The sequence below is a fragment of the Pristis pectinata genome, chromosome 6 (assembly GCF_009764475.1).
Source record: "Pristis pectinata isolate sPriPec2 chromosome 6, sPriPec2.1.pri, whole genome shotgun sequence".
In the NCBI taxonomy this organism is placed as follows: Eukaryota; Metazoa; Chordata; class Chondrichthyes; order Rhinopristiformes; family Pristidae; genus Pristis; species Pristis pectinata.
In genome coordinates this window covers 45,646,801-45,673,103 of record NC_067410.1, presented here as the reverse complement: position 1 = coordinate 45,673,103, position 26,303 = coordinate 45,646,801, and the positions used below count along the sequence as shown (strand labels likewise).

General features: G+C 40.9%; 1 protein-coding gene across 5 annotated transcripts in view; it reads right to left on the bottom strand.

Annotated features, from left to right (window-relative positions):
• The window catches only part of rad18 (RAD18 E3 ubiquitin protein ligase), a 219,377-nt gene that overhangs the window by 74,072 nt on the left and 119,002 nt on the right, over nt 1–26,303 (bottom strand). For all 5 annotated transcript variants that reach the window (XM_052018687.1, XM_052018688.1, XM_052018691.1 and 2 more), the window contains 2 exons: nt 3,341–3,466; nt 415–580 (listed from right to left, as the gene is read on the bottom strand). In XM_052018687.1, the coding sequence (XP_051874647.1) occupies nt 415–580; nt 3,341–3,466 (292 nt within the window). The remainder of the gene's footprint in view (nt 1–414; nt 581–3,340; nt 3,467–26,303) is intronic.

The window sequence follows — 26,303 nt, the reverse complement described above, 5'->3', positions numbered from 1 at the left end:
AAAAGCCTGAAAGCACGTACCACCAGGCTCTAGGATGACCTCTATCCTGCTGTTATAAGACTATTGAATGGTCCCCCAGTATGATAAGATGAACTCTTGACTTCACAATCTATGGCCTTGCAACTTATTGTCTATCTGCACTGCACTTTCTCAGCAACTGTAACACTTTATTCTGCATTCTGTTATTGTTTTACCTTGTACTACCTCAATGCACTGTTGTAATGAAATGATCTGTATGGCCAGTATGCAAGACAAGTTTTTCACTGTACTCAAAACATGTGATGACAATAAACTAATTTACCAATTTATCAGCCAAGAGTATTACCAACTGAGCCAAATCAAATACCCTTGAGAACATGGCAGAGAGTAGTGGAATGAGGTGGGGGGGGAGTCATGACAACGAGAAAGAGTTACCTGGATGTTGACAAGGATGAAGGTAGAACCACATCGAACGAACAAGACTCAGGTTTCAAAGTATCGGATGTCACAAGTGAACCTGTTATCTCTGGCAACTGTGGCTCATCTTGGCATGCCTCTTCCGTGTTACAGTCCATGTTCTGGCACTCCGTAATATCCACTTCTGTAAGTCAGATTTGCTAATTAGTCTCATTACTTAGCAATAATTTAATGCCCAAAGGCTGTTTTTTTTTCCACTCAATATCAGTGTCATACAATTATAAGAATAGTATCTCAGGATCCCATTGACCAGAAACTCAATTTGTCTATTGGTTAGGCCAGATATTCTATGGGCAAATGCCTCATCGTACAAACTCACAAAATCTCAATATCATCCACAAAGCACCAGGGAAATAGAATATCTTCCTTTAGTCTGGAATGGGAGCAGCTGCAGTAACAATCAAGAGATTCAACATTATCCAATCAAAGCACCCAGCAACTGACTTAAACATTCATCAGTTCCACTAGTGTACTTATGGCTATAGTTTCTTGTATTTACAGAGACATTGGAGCAACTCATCAAGACTTCTTCATCAGCACCTGCCAAACCAGAAACATGAAAACACCATCACCTCCATGTCACACTCTGTCCCAACTTGGTCACAGTTTGCCATTTATTTACCATCTCCAATTGTCTTCAAGAGAGGGATTTTGGGCTTGAGAAGGTGCAGTTCTTGTGGTGAAGGTAGTCCTCCAGTCCCTGAAGTAAGGAGTATTTTGAAACTACAAGTGAGCCCTATATTACATTGGGGTGTGGTGAGGTGGTTGCATTCCTAGAAAAAGGGCTGTATCGCAATTTTCCATAACATAAAGATGATTTGTCATCTGTGCATGCATCAAGAAATGCAAGTTGAAAAAATTTTCTGTTTTTTTTGCCCCACACAAATTCCGTGAGAGCGAATTTTATTTCGTGTCTCAAGTTTTTGGGTTATGATTTGTGAATTCAATAGGGGCCAATTTCTGTAAACCAAACAGCCATAATGCAGAGGTTGCCAGTACGCTGATATTTCAAGATGTGTGTGACATAAAGAGCAGCAATAGATACACACTGAAGGGTTCAAATGGTTAATATATAAAGTAACCAATTGCAGAAGTAAATAACAGATTGAGAACCAATTGAGAGATTTGGATATTGCAGATATGACACTTTAGGAATGTTAATCTTGCATCTCTGAGCAAACAACAATACCTGAGTTTACTGCCTATTACCAAATAATTCACTTGATACAAGTAGGGGTTTCTGCAATTGGATTTCTGTTAATTTTTCTAACCTTATAAAATACAGATACACTGGTAATCATATCATTCATATGCAAGTGGCCTATAAAAATTAGATTAGCTGCTTCAATGAGAACACAACATATGAGAATAGCTCTTCTTTGTATCAGCGACAACTGTAAGCATATCCATATCATTAGCAAGCAAGTATTCTTTTTAAAATCAGCCATAGTAAAGCCAATAACTGAACTGGGAGGTGGGGGTGGGGGGTGGGGAGGAAAGAATAAAAGCCACACATCTTTGAAAATTGAAAATGGGTTTCAAATTTTTCTCAAATTCATTACAATCACTCTTTTAAGCAATTCTGACAAAAGTATGCATTCACACCTCCACTGAGATTTCTTAAAATGTCTCAAAACACTGCACTCAGGTGATAGCATTGCAAGGGTTTAATTATCTGTCCAAGGACAAGATTCTGCTGACAGTAGTCAATCCCTTGACATATGTGAGAGTCTCTGTGCTTTGATCTGCTGTCAGCCTTCCCAATGTTTTATAATATCTGTGATAGATAACATTCCTGTCAACCATGTAAAAGTGACCTGCAGAAAATGGATTAAGTTTTTAAAGTGTGATCACATTAGCAAGGATTACAGCTTTACAAATGACACCATTGAATTATGCTTTTTTTTTAATAAACCTTATTAATCCAACTCCAGTAACTGAGTAGTTTAGACCTGGAAGTAGCCGGTATTGGTGCCTGTTCTATGCTAATGCCTAGAGAAATGTACTGCAGATTTAATGGTGATATTATACGTATATCCTCTTTCTTAGACACTTAGTGCTTGAAGGGTAGGAATGGATCCCAGAAGCTCCCATTTGTTTACATCCTGCTAAATCTGGACGTGGGCCAACTTCATTAATTGCACTTCATGCAATATCTTTTCTGCTGGACTACATGCATTTGTATTACCAACTAGCTAAAAACCATTACATCCCTCATGTCCTCAAATTCAGAGGCACCCATGTAATGGAGCATTGCAAGGGTTTGATTATCTGCCCGGGAACAGTAACCTGCTGACACTCAGCCAATCCCCGTGATACACGTCTGTGCTTTGGTTGGCTGTCACCCTTTTAAATATTTCCAGAAAGTGAGCCCTGTGGAGAGAGGCTGAGAACTGAAGGGCCAAAGCAGAAGGGAAGAAACAATGTTTCAATATTTGCTTCCTTCATCATGGTAGCCCTAATCTCCTCTGCAGTCCAGACCAGCTCCTGCTCAGGAGGGGCCAGTGCTGTTGAGAGCAGAATAACCGTCTGTCTGTTTTGCCTTTGTACCTTGCACTGGATTCTTCTAAGCAGCCTTTTCTCCATCGAGGGCTGATTCCTATTTAGATACTAAGCTTGATCCAGGTGTGTTGGATACCTCCCAATGTGACTGTTTTGTACAGCTTCATACATGAAATAAATTCAACAATATTAAAAGATGAAACTTCAATACTTAAAAAGATCAAAACTTAAAGGCAACAAAACCAGTCTATGTTACACCATCATTCTACTGGGAACATTGGTATCTGTAGTTCTGCTGATTAGATTTGATTTGTGAAAGAACCACACACTGGACCCACATTTTAAATGCTGTTTCAATAAAGAAAAGCCATATTCCTTTTACCTCTGATGGTTAAACACTGTTCTTCAGTTTCTTTATCATGTTCACTCTTTAATTTCTTTCCCTTTGATTTCCATCTGTTCCTCACCTCAGTAATCAGCTGTTGAAACTGCTCCTTGTGTTTTTCACCTGCAATGTAATAAATCAAATATTGTTTACATATTTACAGAGTGGCTATGAGACTGGTCCTGATATCCCATTGGAGAATGTTGTACTGAGCTTATCAACAATGGGAATTAAATAGCAAGATCTCTATCTGGAAAACAACAATCATCACTCTTCTCTCTAGACAGTCAAGAGCGGTTAGAATTGCTAGCTCTACAAAGCTGCGGGATTAAGCTTTGGAAGACAACATCTGAATCCAATTACATCTCATGGTACAGACCTCCACATGGACCTGTTCAAACTTGTCACTGGTGATATACGTACTTTACAACCATAATCCAACCATTCAAGGAAATGTGTTTGCAGCTTCACAACCATCTAAGTTGAGGCTGAGGGAGAATTCTATCATTCTTATCACATAAAGAGAGTAACAGAGCTTAAGGAAATACCTATTTTTAAAAGAAACAGATATGCCCTGCCTAAGACCACTTATATTTGCTTTGCAATGTATGTGAAGCCTATTCAGTCTATTCTATCTATCCCATTTCTATCTCCAATCTCTTCTCAGTCTCTGATCTTGTTTATTGTCATGTACTGGCAGAGAAAGGCACAAGGTGGGAGCATTGCAACCTCCAAAATACGAGGGAATTGTATTAGTTGAAACTGCTGAGATGTTGTAAACATGGTAAAATTTAGAGTTTTCACTCATGTTATAGAAGCTGCTTCAAAGAACATTTGTCATGCACCTCTCACTTCAGCTAGAGAAGTAATGGGGACAGCAATGAATCCTGGCCTCTGCAACCAAGAGCAAAGCACCAGTGACTAAAACAGAATCCTATAATACAACATTGTGGAAAATTATAATAATACCCCTGCTATGACCTAACACCACAAAACAATGTCAGCAAAGAATGGATAGATGGCAACTTCCTGCCAACATTATCCCTTCCTCAGAAAAAGACTGTAAAGATACAGCGCTCCAAGTAACTATAGCACCCAAATCAACAAAGAAACTGTTAAAGCATTCACAGCTATTCTTAACTTCGTTTCAAAATATTCATTTCTTGCCAGAAGAAAACTGGCAGAAAGTTCACTCACCAGAAGATGCAGATTTAAGGCATTCTGGAAAAAGATCCAGGGAAGAATTGAGAATTAGTTTTAATTTTCTTTTTCTTTTAATGCACCAGCTGTTATGATCTGGGATAAAATGATAGGGGGAACAAATAGATTCAGTACTTGCAAGGGTATGTGCAGGATGATGTTAGAGCAGGAATGACCAGCATTAAGAGTTTAAAAGCACGAGCAAAAGGATAAAATGGGAATGTAAGTAAAATTAAGATAAATAAAAACAAATCAAGGTATGTCATCACAGTCATAAAGTGAGTAATCAGTTTGTGCTCTCTTAGCTGAGTGGCAAGCCATGGCTTCAGCATGTGTGAACCGATGGAAATTGATGTGATCATGAGCAATCATGTTTAGGTAATTGTCTGCACTTCAACAAACTTTTGCTGAGTTACTGAGCTGAAATCTGTGTTTTCAGGGATTGGTGGGGACAGAGGTGAAGGAGCTACCTGTACAGCTCGATCTCAAGGATTTTCACACATCTAAGCCGGGTAGCTGTCCAGAATTGGTTGGTTATCAGCATCAAATCGATGTGACTGCATTAAAAAGATATGGAGACTCTGGATGCTGTGATATGGGGAGAACAAAGTACAGGAAGGATAGGGAATTTGAGTGTGGTACAAGTGGGGAGATGTAAACAGGAACAAGTGGCACAAGGTAGTATACTCAAGTGGGGCAAATATGTTCTCTGGTTGTATTGCCTGCCAGATGCTGGAGTTCAATATTGATCCTCAAGGTTGAAAGAGCAAGGATCCTGCTACTGAAATATGAAGCAACAACACAGGAAGAATGATGTTCTGCTGAGAGAATATGAGAAGTTAGGATGGAACCAAAATGAAGAACTTTGAGGGTAATAATCTGCATATTGTTGTCTGAGCTAACAGAAATTTCCATAGGAAAGGGTGACTAGATCAGGGCAGAAAAAGAGTATGGATACCATTCATGGAACATTAGCACGAGTACCAAAGAAAACAGCTACTCCATTAGGAGGGACTTCACTTAAATAGGGCTGGGACAAGTGTCCTTGGGACTTAGAGACCTAGAACTGCAGATAGGGTGGTGTGAATAAGCTAGAGAGATGGTGGAAGCGATCAGGTGGGAGTGAAATGTAAAAACAAACAGCAAAGCAGAAAATTGGGTTATGGTAAGCAGATCTGATAATAATATTGCTTTTATGAAACAAGTCATCAAGAAAAATGGTAAAAACATTAAAATTAAAAGCATTGTATCTGAATGTATGAAACATTCAAGTTAATACAAATGGACTAATGGAATAAGTAGGTAAAAATAGATTTGATTTAATAGCTATTATAGAAATAGCAAATACAGCCTAGTGACTGCTGGGAATAGAAAAGAAAGAAGAATCAACAAGTCGAAATAAATAATGAAGAGGGACAAAAAGATATCAGTGGCAGCAATCTACAGGCCTCCTAGCAGCAGCAATATTATTGGAAAGAAAATTAGTCAAAATAAATCAACAATATTACAAGAATTACGGTCAAATTTAACTTTCACATAGACTGGACAAATAAATTGACAAATATAGTTGGAGAGGCACACATGATACGCATTCAGGAAGTTTTCTGGTGCAATATGTCATAGAACACCTAAGGGACAGACTTCATCTTGAGTAATGAGCTAAGTTTAATGAGTAATCTCATGGCAAGGGATCCGCTGGGGAATGGTGATCACAGTAGGGTGCAATTTTGTATTCGAGTTAAATGAGACACAATTCATGCAGAAACTAGAGCCATGAACTTAAATAAAGCCAATTACTTAGGTATGAAGGGCTAATTGGGTAAGGTAGGCTGAAAACTAGATTAAAAGCTTTGCATGTGGATAAATCATAGCAAGCACGAAGGAAATACTTTATAGTTTCGAAGTATATACATTCCTTTGAGAAATTAAAAACTGTACAAGAATGGTGATCGATCTTTACTAGTTGATTATATGCTTATTGAATCTAATAATAACAGGGCTAGTAACGTTTTACGAAGCAGCAATTTGTGTATATTAATAATGAGGATAGGGTATGAGAACAAACCAGCAAAAAACATGTAAATGTCCATATGAGCTCTACAACTATGTAAAAAGCAAGAAAGTAGCATAGTAAATGTGGGTCTCATACAGTCAATGACAGAAGAAATTACAATGGGACACAAAAAGTGGTTGGAACAATGAGAGGTAATTTGACTGAAACATGCAAGATTCTGAGAGAGACTTACAAAGGGAGTTGTTAAGAGGGTGTTTTCTCAGGCTGGGTAGAATCTAGAATTGGAGGTGGTAATGGTGATAGCATAGTCACAGCATAAGGAATCAGCTATTTAACAATGAGATGAGGAGGAGTTTCTTCACCCAGTAAATCTTTTGAAATCACTACTCCTAAGGGCAATGGATGCTAAACTGCTGAGTTTATAATTCTGCAAACAAGTAGAATTGGGGTTATGGGAATCAAGCCAAATAAGTGGGTGAGACAGAGAGATCAGACAGGATCAGTCAGAGAGCTCTTACTTTTATATCTTATGGAGAAAGAACAAGAAATGGGATTACTTGGATATCCTTTCAAACCTGGCTCAAACAAAATCAACTGAATGACCCCACCTTTGCTGGATAATTAAATTAGGAATCATGTGATAAAATAATTTACCACAATATTCTTCCAAACTTAGCATCTTACTTTAAACCCAACAGGTTTAATCTCCTTCAGATGTCAACCATAAAGACATTACATAAAAGTCTCTATCCTTCTATTAATGGAAATAGGTTCACAGAATTAAATTCCATAAATTTAAAGAATATGAGAGCTCATTTGGACAGCCACCATGAGGGAAAATCCTGCATGAGAGGCTCTCTTTTCAAGATAAAGCATTTTGTTGATATTGAGCACAGCAAATTAGATACTACATCAAACACATCTGGGACAAGGTTATTCATTTTTGTCCAGTTATTTTGGTAGCTGTTAATTAAAAACAGTTATCGTACAGAAGATTTTTCTGTGTCAGAATACTTGATTGATAAATTGACTCTGGCACAGACAAGGTGCAAGGACTGATCCCTGCACTGGAATGGTTAGACTTGTAATGTATACATAATAAACTGGCTTTACATCTTAAGCAAGATCTCTTACAAGCAAGATCTCGTACCTTTGTTTGATTTTGAAGACTGCATAAGTAAAAATTAAGATGGTCTGGTACCTAATAGCAACTGCCAAATGTTTTCTAATCAAGCAGTACTTCTGAGATTTGCAGGCATGGCACAAGAACACGTTTGGGACTTGAGGCATGATTTGAAGCAGTTAGCCCAAAATACCGTAGGCTTTATTTGACAAGGCCCAAAAAATGCTATCTCATATCCATATTAAATTTTTGACCTAAATATATTATCAAAAATCAATCTGTTTAATAAAGTGGTTTTAGTAGGCTGCCAGTGGGCGAGCTTGGGAGGCTGGCTATTCAGTGAAAGATTTAAGTCTATGGGTTGCACAGTGATCTTCTTAATCAATAAGATTTGAGAATTGCACGGAGTGAAATAAGGTAAATAAGAATCTAATGATATACAAAAAGAGATATAGATTGAATTAAATGAGGAAATGCAACTGTAAAAAATAATTTACAAATTGCTACTGTTACGGACTCAGTGAATGTCCCTTTAAGATAGAGTGTGTGTGTGTGTGTGTGTGCGCGCGCGCGCGCGCGGCGTGCTTACATCAACAGAAGATAACGGATGTAATGACGTTGTTGAAGAAGTCAGTCGGAGAGAGAGAGAGAGAGAGAGAAAAGGGAGAGAGACACCAGTTTGCTAGTTTCTCTATCGATGGATGTGAACTGTATCTGCCACTGAAATCCATGTATGGAAATTGGAAGTAATCTGGTGGAGTTCACTTTGTTGCTGACCTGTAGAAGGAAACAGGTATTTGTGTGGACGACCACGATTCAGATGCTTTTCGGGGTGAGGAAGTCACTACCGAGTCAACACTGAGGTGTTTGGGTTCCATCGTGGAACATTTGGACTTCGTAATTACTCTCTCTATGTTCTCTACATCTACGTCTTACCTTCAGTCAACGGTGGTTGTTGAAGAAGCCTTTGCTCATGTTTCACCTTATGGATTGCGGAACTGAACTTTAAGAACCATTCCTGGACTTGGAGTTTGGGACTTTGCCCCACACACACACGAACAGTTTAGTTTTTGGGGTTAATGTTCAAGGTTTAACATTTTTGAATTCTAACATACTAACATTTTTACTTTTATTTTTCGTATTATTGTAAGTAGTGATTAATAAAATAGTTTTTAACACTGAATCATGACTCAGTGTGTTTCTTTTGTTGCTGGTTCATAACACTACTAATTTAATACATGTAGGAATGAAACCCACAGGTACAGCTGCTCTCTTTCATCTAGAAAGGTTGACTGGCACTGCAGGAACATTAATCTCTTAAACTATTTAAACTGGTAAGTACTAGCCATAATTTTAGTGGCAGGTTTAATTAGCAATTATTGTACACAATTGCAGCAATTTAATGAGTCTAAAGGGAGCATGAAAAATAGGGACCTTATTAATTTAAAGAAAGCATGGAAAACATGGTCCCAGTGAGTCAGTTCCTGAACCATCAGGATTTCCAAACAATGAGATAGAGGATTATCAGGATTTTACAGTACTGAGTTCAGTCTTGGGAGTAATCCATGTTCTGCCACAATTCCAGCACAATAGAGTTTGATTTGATGGGATTGAATATTTGAATTGAATATCTGGAATGTTTTTAAAAATTTCTATTCTTCTACTTTGATATCAACTTACCACAGTTCTGCTTCTCACAGACAGATCTGTTTAATTCAGTTCTATATCCTACAGAAGCTGAACTTAAATCTACCTTTACTCTCTTTATTCATTATCACTGCTAAGAACTGTATAAAGCAAAGCATGTTTTAGTAACTTGGAAACACATTAGTTAAAATACTTAGCCAGAATGTTCCGATAATCAAAAAACTAATTATGTGCCAAACACTAATCCTGGTTATTACCATTCACTAAACAGTCATGATGAAATTTGAGGGCAAAAGCCAACCCTACCTGACCTTATGATTGTATGGAAACTGTTTCTGCTAAAAATATGTTACACTGGAAATCTATAGCAAGTGGGAGTTTACTACAGACACACACATAAAAAATTTTGTTCCTGTCCAATGTCAATCAATGACTTATTTAAAGTGAGAGGGGAGAAATTTAAAGGAGATCTGAGGGGTAAGTTTTTCCACACAGAGGGTGGTGTGCGTATGGAGTGAGCTTCCAGAGGAGGTGGTAGAGGCACATTCAATTACAACACCTAAAAAGCTTTTGGACAGGTACTTGGGTAGGAAAGGCATAGGTGGACACAGGTCTAATGCAGGCAAACGGGAGTAGTGCATCACGGTCAGCATGCACGAGCAGGCTGAAAGAAACCGTTTCCATCCTGTATGATTCTATTATGTTGCTTTTGGGCGCAGGTGAGATCCTACCATGATTACAGAAATTATCAAAAAGAAAGACATATTTATACCTTTTACAACTTCTGGCCATCCCAAAGGGCTTTACAACCAATGAAATACTTCAGAAGTGTACTCACTGGTGCATTGTAGGAAACACAGCAGTCAATTAGAAATGTTCCCCTAAAAGTGATAAAGGCCAAATCAAAAAATTAAGTATTCTGCATTTATTTTTTTGTTTTAATTAACAGTAATCCTTTCAAAATTTTATTTGCAGAGCATCAGATCCAGTCTTGATTTGTGATGTTGGTTGTGGGATTAATGTTGAGCAGAACATTGGGAAGAATGCCTTGATCTACAAAATAGTGCTTTGATTTCTTTTATATCCATCAGAGGGGGCTTAAATCTCAATCAAAAGATAAGACTTCAGAGACAGTACTGCTTTGGAGTGTAAGCCTACATGATATGTTCAAGTCTCTGGACTGGAACCTAGGACAAACAGCCATTTGACACACTGACGAGAGAAAGCTACCACTCAGCCACTATCAGCAACTTAAAGGTTGGAAAGTACTAAGGCATCAATCAGACAAGCTCCAGCTCATACAACTGCTAATTGTTTATTCCTTACATGATTATTCATTAGTGAAGTACACTGGGATTTAACAAATCTTGCAGGACAACTGCTAAAACAAATCAGACAAATTCCTTAACAGGAATTTCATGAAATATTGCTAATTTAGTGCAAAAAGATTGACTTCATTACACAAAAGAAGCTTAACAATGATTACAGATATTATACCAATGACCAGGATTAGCACAGGCAATATCATGAATGATATTCTGTTTTTCTGATTTAAGGCAAAAACTCATGAATTTTGCATGAAATCCCATGACAATAGACTGAACATGGGCAAGGAAACTCCTCCTGATTACCACCTATGGTCCTCTCTCAGCTGATGAATTGGTGCTTCTCCATGTTGAACAACATTTGGAAAATGCACTGAAAGTTACAAACCCATGGAACATACTCTGGGCGAGGGTGCTAATGTTCATCACCAAGAGTGATTCAGAACTGGCCGAGCACTGAAGGATATGGTGCCAGTTTGAGACTGTGGCAGATAGTGAGTGAATCAACAAGTATAACCTGACCTCGTCCTCAACCATCTACCTGAGGCAGATGCCCAATGTAGTATAATTAGTATAAGTGACCACCGTACAATCCCAGTGGAGGCAAACTTCTGACTTCATACCGTGTGCACCCTCCATTGTGTTAAGTGGCACTATGAATGTGTTAAATAGGATAGAGGCAGAATTGATCTGGCAGCTGAAAACTGAGCACCTATGGGATGATGTGCACCATCAGCACTGCAGAAATGCACATTACCACAATCTATAACTTCATGCCCAGTATATCATTCATTCTACCATTATTATCCAGCATGGTGAGCAACCTTGGATCAATGGTGAGTGTAGAAGAGCATGCCAAGAGCAGCATCAGGCACATCTAAGCGTGATGAGATCCCAGATTAGTGAAGCTGCCATACAAGATTACTTGCATACTAAAGAGTAAAAAGACCAGAAGGTGGACAGAGCTAAATGATTTCAAAACTAACAGATTAGCAACCAGAAATAAATTTCTAGGTATTAATATTTCTAAAAGGTTCCTCTTAACTATATATGGCTTAATTCAAAATTTTATTCGGAATTCAAACTAACAAATCATTAGGTCCTGTTTTCCTCAACAACTTGCACCACTGCAATGGCACACTGACATTATTAAGACAAGCAAAAGTGCAACAGGAAGAAAAAAAATCCGGATTAAGTGATTTACACCATCATTGTGCCACACCACATTTCCCTGGAATTCTCTGCCCCTCTACTGCAACCTCTTGCTAACAACAGAAGGTAATTATTATTGCTCTGCACCCATTCAAACCCATGGTATCACTATTTTACAACACTTCCCATTTCACTAACACTTAAAAAAAATCCTTTAAGTAGGCTTGACAACTGTCTGATTTATTGATCCAAATTCAGGTTTGAACGATCAGTTATTGCACATGCATTACTGCTGCATGTATTGATCAACTAGAATCTTTGAGTTTCCATTTCCCGTGCCTAGAGTGGCAATTTTAACACTGGTATTGGTATTGGTTTATTATTGTCACTTGTACCAAGGTACAGTGAAAAGCTTGTCTTACAAACCGATTGTACAGGTCAATTCATTACACAGTGCAGTTACATTGAGTTAGTACAGAGTGCATTCATGTAGTACAGGTAAAAACAATAACAGTACAGAGTAAAGTGTCACAGCTACAGAGAAAGTGCACACCATTTATCCACAGAGCAACGAATTTAGGAATATACTTTCAGATGCTGATTTCAGAAGGCTGTAACTGACACGTGGGGAAGAATGCACCATTAATCTTTGCACAAAACCAGCATTTCTCAAAACGAATCTATTCAAAGTTCCCCAAGGAGATTTAAATGCTCAGTGAGAAATAAGGCATTATCTGCAAAGTAAGTCTCCATTCCCAAAGGAAGCCCACTCCTTCTCCCTCTTAGGCAGTTCCTCAGGAGCAAGGATGATTTACTTTCAGTCCAGTTTTGTGGATGTTGAGGCCAGTGTAGGAACCGCACTCTTCCTCGGATGGATCAAAAGATGCCTTACTGGGTGGCCGAGCGCTTTCTGAGCGCTCCGTGCATGGACTCGAGGTTCCAATAGCTTTCCGGATGTGCCTTCTCCATTTCAAGCAGTCATGAGCTAGGAGTTCCTCAGAGTCAGTGGAGATGTTGCACTTTTCCAAGGGGACTTTGCAAACATCCTTGGATCTTTTCCTCTGTCCAATTCATAATCTCTTCTCATGACAGAGCTTGAAATAGGAATGCCAATTTCAGAAGTCTGGTGATCAGATGGGAACAACGTGCTCTGCCCAAGGGAGCTGACTGAGTTTAGCCATCATCAGTGCAGGGGATGTTGGTGATGGGAGAGGTCACTGACATTAATTCATTTACCCTTCCAGTGATTTGAAGATTTTGTGGAGGCTACATTGGTGTTTTCTTTCTGGTGGTTTGAGGGGCCTGTTGTAGATAATACATATCTCAGTAGCATGCGGCCAAACAGAGAGCATTGCTGCTCAGAAGCCATAAGTTTTGTATAAAGTCTGATGTTTTAGTCTTCAAAAACCTTTTTCCTAAATTTATCAAAGGCTGTTTTGGCACAGTAAAGGTGGTAGTGACGTGGCTCCTGAGATACGGAAGTGGCCCAAGTTTTTCAGGGCCTCGCCTTTAACATTTATCATTGAAGGGCAGGGTAATGCAGCAAGATCTTTGACTTGCTGGTGTGGAGCTTAAGGCCCATACACTTGAATGCTTCAGAAAATGAGTCAAAGGTGGCTTGAAGCTCAGACAAGTGCACACAAATGCAAGCATTGTATATATACTGTAGTTCAAAGGAAACTCACTTTTGTTACACACAACCACAAAAGAAAATCATTTTTTGTGTAACTAGTGAGCTGAGCCAGAAGCTGCAATTAGATTCATTCAAAATAACAGGCAAACTACGAGTGCTAATGGAAGTCACAACCTATCACTAATGTACTGATCTACAGGCAGCTGCTGTTGTGCTGGTTTCCAATTTATATGAGTACGATGGAATTAAAACATCAGAAGACAAGACACAATCTTTTTTTAAAATCATCACTGCTCCTAAGGAAAACCAGTTCTTGAAATACAGTAAAAGCTGTAGATGCATTGCTACTTCACAGATTAACACTGTTCAGCCACTTTCTCATTGAATCCTCAATTCTCTCCCCAAGAAACATTTTCATCGTTCCTAAAAATTATATGATCCAGTTCAGTATTTTGTTCCTGATAAACTTGAACCCCAAATCTGTTCTACTTTATAATGATAAAGCTTCCTCCAACTTTTCTTAATTTTAACTCTTCTTTCTGATTTACTAACATATTCTTTGAGGTTTTACTCCTTCACCAAAACAGAGAGTCTGCCTGACTGATTTTGTGAATTCTCTCTAGTTAGTTTTGCCACCAACTTTGATTTTTCAACTGTAAAACCACAGTTGGTATTACCTATTTTGTTTATCAATTCATCTCAGGGTGACCACACACCCCCTTTTGAATTGTGATCTCAAGACTTAAACAAAAATTATTTCTTTACACACGTCACTGATTTGAGTTCAACCATTTCAGAAAGTGATTCTGCGCTTCAAACTTGAAGCTCCTCCAGGCCCATCTTTTGTTGCCTTGCTTGTTCTTTACCATCTTTATGTCATTTAATCAGTTCTGTTTTCCATCCTGTTTCAGACCATCCCTTTTCTTCCTTCTTGCCGCAATGAATTAGACAATAGACAATAGGAGCAGAAGTAGACCATTCGGCCCTTCGAGTCTGCACTGCCATTTTGAGATCATGGCTGATCCTCAACAATCAATATCCTGTTCCTGCCTTGTCCCCATATCCCTTGATTCCCCTATCTATAAGAAACCTATCTAGCTCCTTCTTGAAAGTGCCCAGAGAATTGGCCTCCACTGCCCTCTGAGGCAGTGCATTCACAACCCTCTGGGAGAAGTTTTTCCTCACCTCTGTCCTAAATGGCCTAGCCCTTATTCTTAAATCATGCCCCCTGGTCCTGGACTTCCCCAACATCTGGAACATATTTCCTGTCTCTATCTTGTCCAATCCCTTAATAATCCTGTATGTTTCAATCAGATCCCCTCTCAATCTTCTCAATTCCAGCGTGTACAATCCCAGTCTCTCCAAACTCTCAGCATAAGACAGTCCCGACATCCCCAGAATTAACCTCGTAAACCTACGCTGCACGCCCTCTATAGCCAGGATATCCTTCCTTAACCCTGGAGACCAAAACTGTACACAATACTCCAGGAGTGGTCTCACCAGGGCCCTGTACAAATGCAAAAGAATCTCTTTGCTTTTGTACTCAATTCCCCTTGTAATACAGGCCAACATTCCATTAGCCTTCATCACTGCCTGCTGCACTTACTCATTCACTTTCAGTGACTGATGAACAAGGACTCCTAGATCCCTTTGTATTTCCCCCTTACCTAACTCCACACCATTCAGATAATAATCCGCCCTCCTGTTCCTGCTCCCAAAGTGGATAACCTCACACTTATCCACATTAAACTTCATCTGCCAAGTATCTGCCCACTTACCCAACCTATCCAAATCACCTCGAATTCTCCTAACTTCCTCTACACGTCGCACTGCCACCCAACTTTGTATCATCAGCAAACTTGCTAATGTTATTCACAATGCCTTCATCTAAATCATCAACATAGATCGTAAACAGCTGCGGTCCCAGCACCGAGCCCTGTGGCACCCCACTAGTCACGGCCTGCCATTCTGAGAAACATCCATTCACCCCTACCCTTTGTTTCCTATCCGTCAACCAGTTTTCTATCCATGTTAATACCCGCCCCCCAATTCCATGAGCCCTAATTTTACCCACCAATCTTGTGCGGCACTTTATCAAATGCCTTCTGAAAGTCGAGGTATAGAACATCCACTGAATCTCCCTCGTCTATTTTCCTGGTTACATCCTCAAAAAACTCCAGTAGATTAGTCAAGCATGATTTGCCCTTGGTAAATCCATGTTGACTCGACCCAATCCTATCATTGCTATCCAAATATGCCGTTATTTCATCCGTAATAATGGACTCTAGCATCTTCCCCACCACAGATGTTAGGCTAACTGGACGATAGTTCCCCGTTTTCTCCCTCCCTTCTTAAAAAGTGGCATAACATTAGCCATTCTCCAATCCTCAGGAACTGACCCCAAATCTAAGGAACATCCAAAAATGATCACCAATGCATCCACAATTTCTAGAGCCACCTCCTTTAGTACCCTGGGATGCAGAACATCTGGACCTGGGGATTTGTCAGTCTTCAGCCCCATTAGTCTACCCATCACCATTTCTTTCCTAATGTCAATCCACTTCAGTTCCTCTGTCACCCTCTGCCTTTTGTCCATCCTTACTTCTGGGAGATTTCTTACGTCTTCCCCCGTGAAGTCAGATCCAAAGTACTTATTAAATTCGACTGCCATCTTCCTGTTTCCCGTAATAATTTCACCCGATTCGGTCTTCAAGGGCCCAACATTGTTCCTAACTAACTTCTTTCCCTTCACATACCTAAAAAAGCTTTTGCTATCCTCCTTAATATTCCTGGCTAGCTTGCCTTCGTACCTCATTTTTTCTTCCCGAATTGCCCTTTTAGTTAAATTCTGCTGCACCTTAAAAATTTCCCAATCTTCTATCTTCCCACTCAGCTTGGCTCTGCCATACTTCTTCCTTTTTAACACAATGCTATCCCTGACTTCCTTTGTCAGCCACGGTGGCCCCTTTCCCCTCTTTGATTCTTTCCTTCTCTGGGGAATAAACTGATCCTGCACCTTGTGCATTATTCCCAAGAATACCTGCCATTGCTGTTCCACTGACAATTCTGCTAGGATGCCCGCCCAGTCAACTTTAGCCAGCTCCTCCCTCATGGCTCCATAGTCTCCTTTGTTCAACTGCAAAATTGACCCTTCTGATTTGCCCTTTTCCCTCTCCAATTGCAGATAAAAACTTATCATGTTATGGTCACTACCTCCCAATGGCTCCTTTACTTCGAGTTCTCTTATCAAATCCTGCTCATTACACAGCACTAAATCCAGAATAGCCCTCTCCCTGGTCGGCTCTCGTACCAGCTGCTCCAAGAATGCATCCCGGAGGCACTCTATAAACTCCCTTTCCCGGGGTCCAGTACCAGCCTGATTTTCCCAGTCCACTTGCATATTGAAATCCCCCATAACTACTGTGACATTACCCTTGCCACATGCCAACATTAACTCACTATTCAGCTTGCACCCAATATCCATGCCACCGTTCGGAGGCCTGTAGATAACACCCATTAGGGTCTTTTAGCCCTTACAGTTCCTCAGTTCTATCCACACTGGCTCTACTTCTCCTGATTCAATGTCCTCCCTTGAAAGGGACTGAATCTCATTCCTCACCAACAGGGCCACCCCACCCCCTCTGCCCACCTTCCTGTCCTTACGATAGCATGTATACCCGTGAAAATTCATTTCCCAGGTCTGATCTCCCTGCCGCCACGTCTCCGTTATCCCAACAACATCATACTTACCCATTCGCATCTGAGCTTCAAGCTCGCCTACCTTATTCCTGACACTCCGTGCATTCAGATATAGGATTTTTAACCCATTTCTTCTCTCTCCATTGGTATTAATGTTCCGAAATTGTGTAGTTCCTACCTGTCCTCTACCCTCCATCTCACTATCCTCTCTCTCATTCTGGATCCCCTCCCCCTGCAAATTTAGTTTAAACCGCCCCCCCCCCCCCCGAGCAGCATTAGCAAACTTTCCTGCAAGAATGTCAGTACCCCTCCAGTTCAGGTGTAAACCGTCCCGTTGGAACAGATCCCATCTTCCCTGGAACAAATCCCAATTATCCGTAAACCTGAAGCCCTCCCTCTCGCACCATCCCCTCAGCCACGTATTAATCTGCCTAATCTTCCTATTCCTCTCCTCACTCGCATGTGGCACAGGTAGCAATCCTGAGATTGTTACCCTGGATGTCCTGCCCCTCAACTTAGCACCTAATTCCCTGAACTCCTTACGCAGGACCTCCTCTCTTTTTCTGCCCATGTTGTTAGTCCCTACATGGATCACAACATCTGGGTTCACGCCCTCCCTCCTGAGAATAACCTGAACCCGATCTGAGATATCCCGGACCCTGGCACCAGGGAGGCAACAGACCATCCGGAATTCCCGATCATCCCCACAGAATATCCCATCTATCCCCCTGACTATAGAATCCCCTATCACTACCGCTCTCCTCTCTTCCTTCTTCCCCTTCTGAGTTGAGGGTCCACTCTCGGTGCCAGAGACCAGACCTCCGCAACTAGTTCCTGGTAGGTCATCCCCACGAACAGTATCCAAAGCGGTATACCTATTATTGATGGGGACAGCCACAGGGGTGCTCTGCTCTCTCTGCCTGCTCCCCTTCCCTCTCCTGACAGTTACCCAGTTACTCTCCTCCTGTCTTATCGGCGTGTCTATCTCCCGATAACTCTTATCTATCTCTGCCTCCACCTCCCGAATGATCCGTAGTTCGTCCAGCTGCTGCTCCAATTCCCTAACTCGGTCTGCTAGGAGCTGCAGCTGGACGCACCTTTTGCAGGTGTGGTCATCAGGGACAACTGTGCTGACCCTGACCTCCCACATACTGCATACGGAGCACATCACTGCTCTAACTGTCTCCCCCATATCCTGCTCCCAGATTAGTTACAACAAATCAAAAAAAGTACCCACCAGACCTTGCCTTATATCTCAGCAGCACGTACTCAGGCTTACCAGCTTCCTCTTAGCGAAGTCCCTGTGTGCTGAAGCCCCTTGTGCCAAAGCCCGACCACTCTGCTTCCCTCTCACTCCGCTGCCCGCTCCGACGCTGCCCGGTCTAGAGGCTGTTTGCCTTTTAAGCTGCCCGCCCCGCACCTGCGCAGTCCAGCCCCCCCACTCAAGCACTTAAAAACTTTTACAACCCTACTAAAAGCACCTTAAAACAACAAACTAACCCTAGTAAATTACACCCCTCTTAAAAACTAAACTTTACACTTAAAACCCACTAAAAAAGATAAAAGAAACACTTAGCTTTTCCGAGGTCCTCCGAACTCCCCTCGAAGCGAAACTAATGGCCTCCGAAGTTTTTTCCTACTTTTTAAGCTGCCCGCTAACAGAATAGTAGGCATTGAAAAATGAAACTAGGAGATGCACTGTGCAAGACATCAATGCAACAGTGCAAACACTTTCATGCCATCTCATTCCTAAAGATTTTGTAGTACTCCTAGTTTTCTAAGTGAACAGTGAAGGATACAGGTTAACCAAGCACTAATTTCTGTCAGCAGTGGAGGAAACATGTTCTGTGTGACCTTTAATGCCATTAACTGCATGACTGACATGGAACACGTCAACAGTGTTGAGCTGAATCGTGCAAGCAAGTGCCTGGGTCAATTTCCGATCTGGAAACAATCGCTTGTGCAATCTAACATATGCAAAATGGCTTTTATGTGTGATTTGGACATAAAAAATGTACACAAATGGGTGCAATTTCTAGACACCCTTCCTTATGTAAGGAAGTCAAACCTGTATGTTGTCCAGGTATGGTCTCATCAAAGCCCTCTGTAGTTCCAACATGACCTCCCTACTTTTATGCTCCATCCCTCTTGCAGTGAAACAAAACATTCCATGTCTTCCTAATTACTTGCTGTACCTGAGGCTAACATTGTATTTCTTATACACCCAAATTTCTCTGAAAACCAGCATTCACTTGTTACACACTATTCAAATAATTTTCTGCATTTTTCTTCCTCCTAACATATGGATAGCCTCAAAATACAGGTACATCTACTATCTTTTTGCCTACTAACTTACTCCAACAATATCCCTTTGAAGAATTGTTGTACTCTCTTCAAAATTTACTGGCCCACCAATCTTCATATCATCATTAACATAGGTTATAAATATGGCCCCAACACTGACACCTCTGACCTAATACTGACATCTACAGCAACCCACTAATTACAACTTGCCAACTTTACTCTGTTTTCTACCAGTTAATGAATCCTCTATACCAGTTTATATATTACTCTTAACACCATGACCCTTTATCCTGTCCAATAAACTTTTATTGAATGCCTTTTCAAAATCAAAGTACACTTCACCTGCTGGTTGTTCTTAATCCACCCTGCAAATTAAATCTAAAAATACATCTAAGAATTCTAATAAATCAGCCAAACACAATTTCCCTTTCTTAAAGTCACATTGACTCTGCCTCATCACGTTATGAGTTTCTCAGTGTTCTCTTACTATTCTTTAATAAAGGACTTTAACATTTTCCCAATGAAAGATGTAAGGGTAACTAGCAAATAGTTCCCTACTCACTTGTTCTCCTTTCTTGAATAGTGGTGTGGCATTTGCAATTTTCCAATCTGATTTCCAACTTAGAGGAAATTTTGAAAGATCACAGCCACTTTCTTAATAGAAGCCCAGTACACAGACAGGGGATCTGTCAGTCTTTAATCCTATTAGTTTGCTTAATACCTTTTCTATATTGAATATGATAGTTTTAAGTTGCTCTTCCCTCTTACTCCCTTATTTCTTATTATTGGTCTGATTTGTGCCTTCTAATCGAAGACAGATGCAAAGTATCTGTTCAGTGGCTCTTCCATTCCTTATTCCCTATGATTAAAACCCCTCACTCAGCTTGCCAAGGACCAACATTAGTCTTTGTTATTCTTATCCTCTTCACATATTTGTGTAAACTCTAATAATCTGTTTTTGTATTCCTTAAGATGTATTCTCTTATCTATTTTCTTCCTCTGTCACTTTTCAGTTTTCTTTTGCTGGTTTCTAAACTTCTTCCGGCTCTCTGGCCTACCAGTATTCTTCTCAACATTATAAACCTTTTCTTTCACTCTAATTGCATCTCAGCTTCTTTGGTTAGTCACAGATAGATCATCTTTCACACATAGCCATTACTCCACAATAGTACATATCCTTGTTGAGAAAAATGACATACTTATTTAAACATCTGGCAGTGCCATACCTTTCAAACTAATGCCACTGTCTAATTCGACCAACTTTCCCTTCATACCTACAATCGGCCATCATTTTGGTGACAGGCTGGTTCTAGAGACTTATCAAGGACAATGTAGAGTCATCGAGTCACACAGCATGGAAACAGGCCATTCAGGCCACCACAGCCTCCCCAATCTGTGGGCACCCAACTATATTAATGCCATCTTCCAACACATGGCCCATAGCTTGCTATGCAGAGGATGATTTAATGTTTAAATGGACAATTCTTAAATACTGTCAGCACATTACTTCCATCACTCTCTCTGGCAGTGCATTCCAGGTACTTGCCGCTCTCTGGGTGAAAAAGGTCCCCATCAGATCCCATCTAAATCTCTTACTCCTTACCCTAAATCTACGTCTTCTAGTTTTATTCACCTCTGATAAAGGGAAAAGTTTCCTGCAGTCTGCCCTATCTGTACCCTTATAATTTTATATACATCAAGCATGTCCCCTCTTAATCTCCTCCACAAGGGAAAACAGACCTAGCCTCTCCAGTCTCAACAGCAATCTACATTTTATAGACTTTCAATATAGAAAGACATTGCTAGGCAAAGTCTGATAAATTAGGCCAGTCAACTAAAAGCTTAGCCAAAGGGGTAAATTTTAAGAGCCTTAAAGGTGTTGATGGGATGTAGAAAAGCTGAAAGATGAGGCAATTCTAAAAATCATTGCCTTGAAGTGTGCTGTCTTTGCCCAAGTGTCCAATATATGGAAAACTGGAGACACAATAGGCCAGGCCAGGTCATAACCCCAGGAGGATCAGTAGGTGAACGCCAGGATATAGCAATGACTATATTAGCCAGAAAATTTTAAAATACATGTTTTTCCTGCAAAGTAAGGAAACTAAGGTATCATCGAAGTAAACAGTAAAAGAATTTAGACCACATGAGTGTTGGATAACAGGCCAAGTAGAAGCATGAATGAAATAAATTGAAAATTCACCCCCACTCAAAGCTAAATGTCTCCACACTACAAAGAAACAATTATTTGATTTCATGTCAGGTAACACTGATTTATGAGGGAACTTATTTCCATGGCCTTGCTTTACATTATTGATTTCTCAGCCTCTTTCCTCAACCCTCAATATAGCCGTGATTTGATAAAATAATTATTGAAGAATGCCCTGCAGCATAAATCTATCACATTCTGAGTTCGTGGTTTTGAGTTGAATAAAATGAAATATATTGGGATTCTAGTCTACTAAACTCTGTTCAAAAGACTACAGAATCATTAGCTTCTAAATTTTATTAACCTTTACAGAAAATTTGGAAAACACATGGTTCTCTGTCATACAAAAGCACACTTGCTTTGTACTATGGCTGCATTAGTATTTTTTTACTGGGAACGGACTTTGTTCCACTTGTCTAATAAATGTCGAATTTCCTCACAGCAAGGTTCAATTTTACATATTCCTGATCAGTAAAACAAAAGGCTAAGTTCCATACCTCGACACCACGAGAACTGTCAACCCAATAAATGAAAAATCCTTATAGACTCTGCTATCTGGCAAAATAAAACTGACTGGAGAAAGGTAGAGAGTGCATTCTTGGTTTTAATGAATCAGGGATTACAATCTCAACGGAAAATTTAACTTCTTAGTCCAGGCCGTGTTGAAAACAGATTTAAAGCAAAAATAGCCAACCCACAACTTAACAATAAGTTGATATTTTGGCTTGAGTTCTTGCTGGAGTTGAGACCTAAAAGATGCACCTCTGTCAGTAGAATAGCACAATGACATATAGGAAGAAATACCAAACTCCAATCGCAGTGAAGAGTCTTATGAATTAAAAGATCTGAAAGCTTCTTAAAAGAACACAAGAAAAAATTTATATTTAAGAAGTTATTCTCAGTCATGGGCACTCAGACAAGGTCATCACATCGTCTATCCCTGGTTGTCCTGAAAAGAGTGCAGGAGTGTCTTCTTGAATGTTTACAGTTGTAGCTTAATATAACTGAGAGATTTGCCAGTGCAGAGAAGTCAGATAAGAGTTCACCATATTGGTGTGGGAACTAGAGTCACATACAGGTTTCTTTCACTGGAAAACAATGGTTGGATTTTTATGGCTTTCTGCCAATGCTTACCGTTACTAGATTTGTTTTGAAGTGGAAGGTAAAATCACTAATGTTCTTTGGTCCGGCACCATAATAGCAATTTTATTATCTCCGAGATGACAAATAGGAAAGATGAGAGCCACGAGCAAATTGATTGCCATTAAAACACATGTATTTTGCACAAGTGAAATGAAAATATGGAGCACGCACCCACAGGAAGACTTAAGATGAAGTTGACTCAGAAGTTTAGAGGAATAAAAGATTTTTGTTCAGGTATATGGAGGGTTAACCAAGACAGGTAAATGCTTAAGATCTAAGTTCACGTCAGCCATCCTGATGGCAGTCTATATCCCACCACAGATGGACATGAAGCCTGTACTCAATGAGCTATACTCCGTGGTCAACAACCTTGAGACAGGATATCCTGAGGCCCTCTTCATCATTGCAGGTAAGTTCAATCAGGCCAACCTCAAGAGTGTGTTACCAAAATACCATCAGCACATCTCCTGCTCCACCAAGAGCACCAACACCCTTGACCACTGCTATACAACCATCAAAGATGCCTTTCGAGCCACCCCTTGTCCTTACTTTGGGAAATCAGACCACCAGGCTGTGCTCCTCCTCCCTGCATACAAACAGAAACTGAAACGGGAAGATCCGGTACGGAGAGTCGTGCAGTGCTGGTCTGAGGAAGCAGATGAGCTCCTATGTGACTGCTTTGAGACAGTGGACTGGTCCATGTTCAAAGACTCAGCTGCCAGCCTTGATGAGTATGCCACCACCATCACAGACTTTATCAGCAAGTGTGTGGTGGACTGTGTACCAAAGAAGACAACACCGGTGTTCCCAAACAGGAAACCATGGATGAACCGAGAAATCCACTCCCTTCTGAAGGAGAGGACTGCTGCACATAAATCTGGTGATCCTGATCTGTACAAGAAATCGAGGTATGACCTTCAGAAAGCTATCAGGGATGCTAAGAGGCAATACCGACTCAAAATAGAGTTCCTAACCAGCTGTCAGTTATAGCAGGGCTTACATGCCATAACAGGCTACAAGACGAAGTTGGGCTGCATAGTTAACAAGAGCACATCCCTTCCAGATGAACTTAACGCATTCTATGTGTGTTTTGAACAGAAGGGAAGTGGATTGTCACCATCCACCCTGACAGCCTCCAAGGAAGCTGAACCTGTGATCACAATGGAGGACATAAGATCAGTCTTCCGGAGAGTGAACACGAGGAAAGCACCTGGCCCAGATGGTGTTCCTGGCTGTATGCTCAGATCTTGTGCTGATCAGCTGGCAGAAGTATTTGTGGACATATTTAACCTCTCCCTGCTTCAAGCTCAGGTTCCCACCTGTTTTAAGAAGACCACCATCATCCCGGTACCGAAGAAAAGCAAGGTAACATGCGACCAGTGGCTCTGACATCCACCACCATGAAGTGCTTGGAGAGGTTGGTCATGGCACACATCAACTCCAGCCTACCAGACAACCTGGACCCATTGCAATTGGCCTATTGGCGAAACAGGTCTACAGCGGATGCCATCTCCCTGGCCCTACACTCAGCTCTGGAGCATCTGGACAGTAAAGACACATACGTTAGACTATTGTTTATTGACTACAGCTCTGCCTTCAATATAATAATCACAAGTAAGCTTGTCACCAAACTCTGAGACCTAGGACTCAACACCTCCCTCTGTAACTGGATCCTTGACTTTCTCACAAACAGACTGCAATCAGTGAGACTAGGCAGCAATACCTCCAGCACGATTATTCTCAACACTGGTTCCCCACAAGGCTGCGTCCTCAGCCCTCTACTCTAGTCCCTATACACTCATGACTGTGTGGCCAGATTCTGCTCTAACTCCATCTACAAGTCTGCAGATGATACCACCGTTGTAGGCCATATCTCAAACAGCGATGAGTCGGAGTACAGGAAGGAGATAGAGAGCTTAGTGGCATCGTGTCATGACAACAACCTTGCCCTCAACGTCAACAAAAGAGCTGGTCATTGACTTCAGGAAAGGGGGCAGTGTACATGCACCTGTCTACATCAATGATGCTGAAGTCGAAAGGGTTGAGAGCTTCAAGTTCCTGGGAGTGAACATCAGCCTGTCCTGGTCAAATCACGTAGTAGCCACAGCTAAGAAAGCTCACCAGCGCCTCTACTTCCTTAGGAGGCTAAAGAAATTTGGTTTGTCCCCTTTGACTCTCACCAACTTTTACAGATGCACCATAGAAAGCATCCTATCTGATGTATCACAGCTTGGTACGGCAACTGCTCTGCCCAGCATCGCAAGAAACTGCAGAGAGTTGTGGACACAGCCCAGCGCATTACGGACAACAGTCTCCCCTCCTTGGACTCTGTCTTTACCTCTCGCTGTCTTGGTGAAGCAACTAGCATAATCAAAGACCCCACCCACCTGGGACATTCTCTCTTCTCTCCTCTCCCATTGGGTAGAAGATACAGAAGCCTGAAGGCAAATACCACCAGACTTAAGGACAGCTTCTACCCCACTGTGATAAGACTATTGAACGGTTCCCTTATACAATGAGATGGACTATCACCTCACAATCTACCTTGTTGTGACCTCGCACCTTATTGCACTGCACTTTCTCTGTAGCTGTGACACGTTACTCTATACTGTTATTGTTTCTACCTGTACTATATCAATGCACTCTGTACTGACTCAATGTAACCGCACTGTGTAATGAATTGACCTGTACGATCGGTTTGTAAGACAAGCTTTTCACTGTACCTCGGTACAAGTGACAATAATAAACCAATACCAATACCAAATGGTGGTCTAAAAGGACTAAATGAACGCTTCCTTTTCTTGCGTCCACAACTTGCAAAACAATAAAGATACTGTAAAACACAGAGCCTGCAGAATCCATTCCAAAGCAAAATAATGGGGGAATATAGTGTAGTAGTTAGCGTAACGCTATTACAGCGCCAGCGACCTGGTTCAATTCTGGCCACTGTCTGTAAGGAGTTTGTACGCTCTCCCCGTAACTGCGTGGGTTTCCTCCGGGTGCTCCAGTTTCCTCCCACATTTCAAATATGTACAGGTTAGGAAGCTGTGGGCATGCTATGTTGGCATCAGAAGCGTGGCGACACTTAGGGGCTGCCCCCAGAATATTCTACACAAAGATGCATTTCACTGTGTGTTTCGATATACATGTGACTAGTAAAGAAATCTTATAAGATCTGAAGTTGCTACTGTCCTTTTATCATATGCTGTGGTTGACAGACCCTAATCCTGAAGTTTTTGTTGAGTCTGTCAGAGTGGGAATAAAGATTAGCGTGTTCATAAGTGTAAAGTATTCTGACGGGTTGCATCTCAGCCTGGTACGGCAACTGCTCTGCTCTTGACCGACTGAACCTGCAGATGATGGTAAATACAGCCCAGTTCATCACAGGCTCATCACTTCCTTCCATCCAGTCCGTCTTCATGGTGCATTGCTAGTATTGTCAAGGATGCCTGCCACCCTGGCCATTCCCTTTTCTCTCTTCTACCTTCTGGGAGAAGACGAGCATGAAATCCCG